Below are 6,009 nucleotides of genomic sequence, written 5' to 3' on the forward strand. Positions count from 1 at the left end.
ACGATTGATACGAGACCTCACTTGAAGGAAGCGTGATCTTCAAATTCAAGGATGAACTACTTTTAAGGTTGTCATGGATTCTTCTGACATCTTCTTATCCATATCTTAAGACACATACATTAAACTATTAGCTTGTGTTTTCTAGCTTTCGCGGTTGCATCCTCATTATTGACTAATTAAAGTTTTGTACTTCCACTTTCCGTTTCAAGTGCTTAAATTTTGCAATATTTTAACTATTGTTTGAGTTTATGAAAACTCAACCCAATTTTAAATTGCTTTTAGTTGTTTCTTTCATAATTTGATTTTCATAACTACTCATGACGGGTTAAGTTGAGTTAGTAGTTAGTCCTCCCATTGAAGAATTAGTATGGACGCCATTCACTGTCGAAGAATCCGATGTAGTCTAACGACCTGGAGAAACAGCATAGCATATAATTCCTCTGGGCCTACTGCAATAAGATGTCAACAGGAATATGATCATCCGAGTTAAGTCCGAGATATATAGAGAGAGAATGAGAAAGATGAGAATAAACTAACAATTATTTAATCCGGGGAATTCATGCAAACTTGCCCTCTCTAGAGTACTATAAACCACGTTCCTCGCCACTTCCATTGCCCCATTCTGATATTCTGCAATTATTAAAGTCACCCACAGTTGATGTGAGTTAAAATCACCCACAATTATTAGATTCCCTAACTCTAAAAAATAAACACTAAGATTTTTGCCTAGAACTAGACTCTCTTAATCCCGTTAGTCGAACAAACAAGTATCCAACAACAAAAAGAGATTCCTACAAAAGACTTGACCTGATAAAAGAGTAACTCATGTATAGATTCTTTGATTCTATTGTATTATGATATGACATTAAATTCATATTGATGTCGAGATCTACAAGTCTCTCAAATACAACTTTCTATCCCTCTCTTCTTTTATCACCTTCAATCATCATGTTTTCGCACATACTGACCAATGCATGTGGAGGTCTACATAGGACATAGAAAGCCAGACTCTCTTCTTATCATGTGTTTTTTGGGTCAGATGTGATAATTCTAATCTTAATGACCCCGTATGACTATATATCCACACAATTTTTAGGAAATTCATCTTGTGGAAACACATGGATTTACATTACTCGCAATCACTCCCATATAACATCTCTGATCTCGCTGCCCTTGCATACAACTTATGTTTGACTTTGTTAAGCGTTCACGTATAACACAACTGTCTTAGCACTCATCCGTTTCCACAATCCTCTTTTAGCTTGTGTAACATCTTCATCAATCATATCATTCTCCTCAAATATGAGAGCAAATATTTCCACTCTCTACATTTGGGCACCACTATCTCATCTAGTGATCTCATTCGACTGATCTTATTATAACTTGCAGTGAACATAGTTTGTCAAATTTCTACTTTTTATAGGTAGTTTGTTTTATTTCTAATTGACCTAAATAAAAGGCTAAAACTAGAGTTCTTCGTCACAGTTCCAACTGTTCCAACCTCAGTTGACTTTCTCGCTAATTTCACCAATTAAAGTGTATCATCTAAAATAAGCATTCATCATCCAACCTTTCTTTAGCTTATTCATAAGTGTAAAATACTATTATACAGATCCCCACAATAAACCACCTTTTCCGGATACAAATTTGTATCTCATCTCGTTATTTTCATAATAATATCACTCTTTTATACAGTTCATTTCTGACGTTTATATATTTTATCTGAATTTGTGTCTTCTATATCCCCACCAAACCCGCATTCTCAACCTATAAATTTCAATCAATATTTTTAACAAAAAAATAAACTCCTAACAGGTATAAATCCAAATCAGTTCTGTCGCCCTTGTAAAATCTCAAATTTCATATACGATGTAACAATACAAAGAAGTTGTCCATTTATATGAAACATCACAAATAATGTGCATCAAAAAAATATAAAGTGTATTGTTCCTAATAGGCCAGTTTTGCATTAAAATACTAGACTTAAGTAACATTTGGAAAATATTGTAAGAGGATTTATTTGCTCCTAAATCAAGAGATCATTCCCTCCAAACCTAAGGGTATATTTACAGTTACAAGGATATCAAATTGGGAAATATAGAGAATGAGATCAGAAAATTACCCCATTGATCCAAATAATCAGAGTAAAAATCTCGAGCCACTCACAAGTTTATCTTTTATCCAACCTAATTATAAAGGCTTAGACTATTTTTTGGCAAGTGAAATATGAATCTAAGTAATATTTCTTTTTCCTTTGGTGACTTGTAGGACAAGAAACAATGAGTAATAATGAGACAAGGTGATGCATATCATCATATCAGCTGAATCAGGAGGTGTGAGATTCTCCAGCCAAGTGAAAATCCATAGATATATGTCCATACTTACTGGTTTGATTGCGGCTGATCAAGGTAAGGAAATAGCCCTTGTTGTACTAGATATTCCTAAAAGGAAAAAGAACGATTGTAAAAAAATTGAAAGGAATGAAGGAAGAACATACCCGAAGAATTATGCACACATCATGATCTATGTCCAGAAACATATGAATAAAATCACGCGTCTTTTTGTTGAAGATGAATAAAACACAATTTTTTTTCAAAAAAAAAACAATTATTTCCAGACACATATCAAAAGGATTCTCTTTTAAACCCTTGGTACCTCCAAATGGGCAATATAATGACTTTTAAATTATATAGATGAAAAATGTTCAATCCGGAATGTCTTATATTGTGCTCAGAAAACATATTAATATTCTAATATTTAATGAAATGATGATGAAAACAGTTTCAATGATAAATAAAGTCTGTAGACACATAAATAATAAAATCTGAAGTATAGTTCTGTATTGAAATAATAAAATCTGAAGGACAGTGTCTATCATGTCATACTTGACACTAAAATCTGTAAAGTTTATTTTTGATAAATTAACATTGTCGGAGCTTAGCTTATTTAGATTAGTAAGAAAATGAATCTAAAAAAGCAATTGCAAGGGTTGAAAGTAGTTCAATGGTGTCCAATAAGAGAAACGAATAACGAATAGACAATATTTTTTTTGTTTGATTTTTTCTGTTGCTATTTTCCCCTTTGTTTTTCATAGTAAATGTTTTTATTCTTTTTCCTTACAGATGCCCAGCATTAATATTTAGTGACATTTCAGTAATCAGTACGACCACTAATGAGAATGGTTACACTAAGCCACTAAAGACCGCATCTACATTTTCAACACATAGAGACACTACATTTTATAAACTCAATTGATTAGCCTGTGACCTCTTGGTGCATCTTTGACAATCTCTCTAAAACAATCTGATTCAAGTTCTCACTAGATCAATTTGCAAAAGCTCTTTCTGGACTAATTCTACTAAGCAAATTTCTAATACTCCCTGAATTTCAATTTGTTTGTCCTACTTTCTTTGTTAGTCTATTTAAAAAAGAATGTCTTTTTCATGTTATGACAACTCTTTTAGTTGTAACTATTCACATGTTCAAGACAACAAGACCACAAGATTAAAGGATGTTATGGAATTCTACCTATCTTTAGTTTAAGACCACACAAACGTCTTCTTTACTTTCTACAACTTCATGCCAAGTCAAAACCAAACAAATAAATTGAAAAATTGTAGGAGCCATACTTTTACCTTTTTAATCTGTAATTTAACTTATTTACCTCTAGGTGTAAGTTTGCGACAAATCTACTAAGTGCCCGTTTGGATTGACTTATTTTAAGTATTTTTAAGCCAAAATATTTTTAAAGCACTTTTGTAGTATGTGTAAAACAAAAAAGTGCTATTAAGTGGTACATGCAGTGTGGCAAAAATAGTATGACTTTTGGCTTATAAGCTAAAAGCCCAGAGCCAATCCAAACAGGCTCTAAACATATTTCTAACATAACTTTTACCTCATTGAGTTCTAAGTTATCATTAACCTTTATGTATCAAAAAGAGAGTGATACCCGATTTTCTAGATTTGCCACACTGCATGCACCACTTACACATTCTACAATTCCAACAAGCAAAACTTAAAGACAGCATGCAAAAATTCTTTACCTGCATCCTCTCAGAGGACATCAACTGATGAATTAATTCAGGATTTGGCATCATATCCCCAGGATGAGAGTTGGGGTCGAGCTCCATAATCTAACCACCAAGATACTCAAGAAATGAGAAGCTTGACAAGAAATTCTCCATCACAAACAACAAAAAAAAGAAAACCAGGAGAAAAAAGAATAAAACCTTAAACTCGATGACTGTTTGTAAGCTTTAATACAAAGTAAATAAATAAATACCTGGTTTATGTGTTGCATTATCTGCGAGATGGATGGGTATCCTATTAACTGATTTTCAAAAGAGGCGTCAGGTATGCCACCTAGCATTCGCTGCAAATCTGCTATGTCATCCAAACCACCAGGAGAGGGTCCCCAAATATTCCTAGAAGCATTTGATCTGGGAGCGGTATTCATTTGGGCACCTCCAACTGCAAAAAAAGAGAAAAAAGACAATACCCCGCTTATCAAAAGTAGCTGAAAAAGGGGGAAGGGGAGGGAGGGAAGCAAGATAATGAATGCTACATACATAAGACATTAGCTTATATAGTTAAAAGTATAAAATTGTTTTTAAGAAATCTTGACAAAATTATGCTAAACTTTGAAATATTTTTACCAGAGAAAAACAAAGAAAAAAAGTAGCTACAGAGAACAGGTGTTCAAATGTTCAAGTTCTAAGCACAAATTGCATAAGTATGATGACTCGATGGCACCCAAGCAGTGAAGATGCATGAAAGCATCTCCAGAACGAGAAATAGGAAAGAGATAAAAAGTTTCTTTTAATATGCAGAAGACCCTGGTGAACAAGATAGGAGATGAAGTAACAAGGTTAAATCTAGCGGCAAATAGAATTAGATCCACAAACTTGCTAGAAACTTACAGTCAGCCGATGCCCAAGGATCCGACAGTGGGTTCGAGTTTGGAGCAGGAGGATTAGCAGTTGTGTCAGAACCAGTAGCTGGAGGGTTAGTTGACCGGTTTCTGCCTTGTTCCTGGGCTCCCAAAAAAGCCACGAACGGGTTTGTCCCTAAATCATTTCTTGTATCTCCAGCCATGCTTGTTGCATTCAGAAATGGCTCTTGGACATTCTCATACATGTTCCTTAGCATGTTAAATTCCTCAGGAGACGATTCAGTGTGGCTCAATGACCATTGAATAGTTCTTATCGTCTCATGCATGAGTTCATTACGTGCAGCCTCCCATGTCTGGAGAAATATAGCAGGGTCATTGAATATGTGTGGGAGCTCAGGATTAAGATTCACATACTCTCGCATTTGAGGACTGTTCACGATAAAGTTGCAGATGATTTCTGGGTCATTCACTAGATCCTGAACTAGAGGCATATTCCATTTCTCTCTCATCATGTTGGAGTCATGTTGCGGGACCTGCTCAAAATCTGGAAGTCCAGCTCCAAACGAAGCACCTCTACTTCCAAGTCCAGAAAAGAGTGGACCTCCACTGACTCTGACAAACAGCCCCCCTGTAGTGGGAATAACAACCCTGGGAGCATCCTGATTAGCATTTGGATTTACAACATTGGTTGCACTAGCAGAAGCAGCTGCGACAGAACCTCGAATAAGATGAACTGTGTGGTCTGCCTCCAGACCTGCTCGCCACAAATATTAAAATTAAATTTACTATGATTCTTATTCTGACAGCTAATAACAAGCAACAAGAGAGCAGATAAAATAGAAGCTCCATGCATCTTGATAGTATAAGATTCCAAAGCTCAATGCAGAATGTTATGTGGTTATAAGTAATCAATCATGAATCAGATCAACATAATTGGCATTAAGTAGCATCATGTTAAAGACAAGAGAATACATGCTAAATCAAATCTACGTAGTAAAATGGAAACTGAACTGCAACAAATATGCAGATTCCCTGCTATTGCAGATCCACGTACACAGCTTCATACTCTAATAAAAGCAAAATAAACCCCAATACCACTGCATCATTCCTCTATATTA

The 6,009-nt window shown here is 34.9% G+C and overlaps 1 protein-coding gene across 1 annotated transcript; it reads right to left on the bottom strand.

Moving 5' to 3' along the window:
- Positions 1-3,984: 3,984 nt before the first annotated feature.
- LOC109119473 (ubiquitin domain-containing protein DSK2b-like) lies at positions 3,985-5,744 on the bottom strand. Its single transcript, XM_069294331.1, has 5 exons — positions 5,696-5,744; positions 4,920-5,645; positions 4,283-4,470; positions 4,044-4,133; positions 3,985-3,993 (listed from the first exon to the last, which is right to left on the bottom strand). Exons 1-5 carry the CDS (start codon positions 5,742-5,744, stop codon positions 3,985-3,987), a joined length of 1,062 nt encoding a protein of 353 aa, XP_069150432.1.
- Between the last annotated feature and the right edge of the window lie 265 nt (positions 5,745-6,009).

The sequence above is a fragment of the Solanum lycopersicum genome, chromosome 2 (genome assembly GCF_036512215.1).
Source record: "Solanum lycopersicum chromosome 2, SLM_r2.1".
Taxonomy (NCBI): Eukaryota; Viridiplantae; Streptophyta; class Magnoliopsida; order Solanales; family Solanaceae; genus Solanum; species Solanum lycopersicum.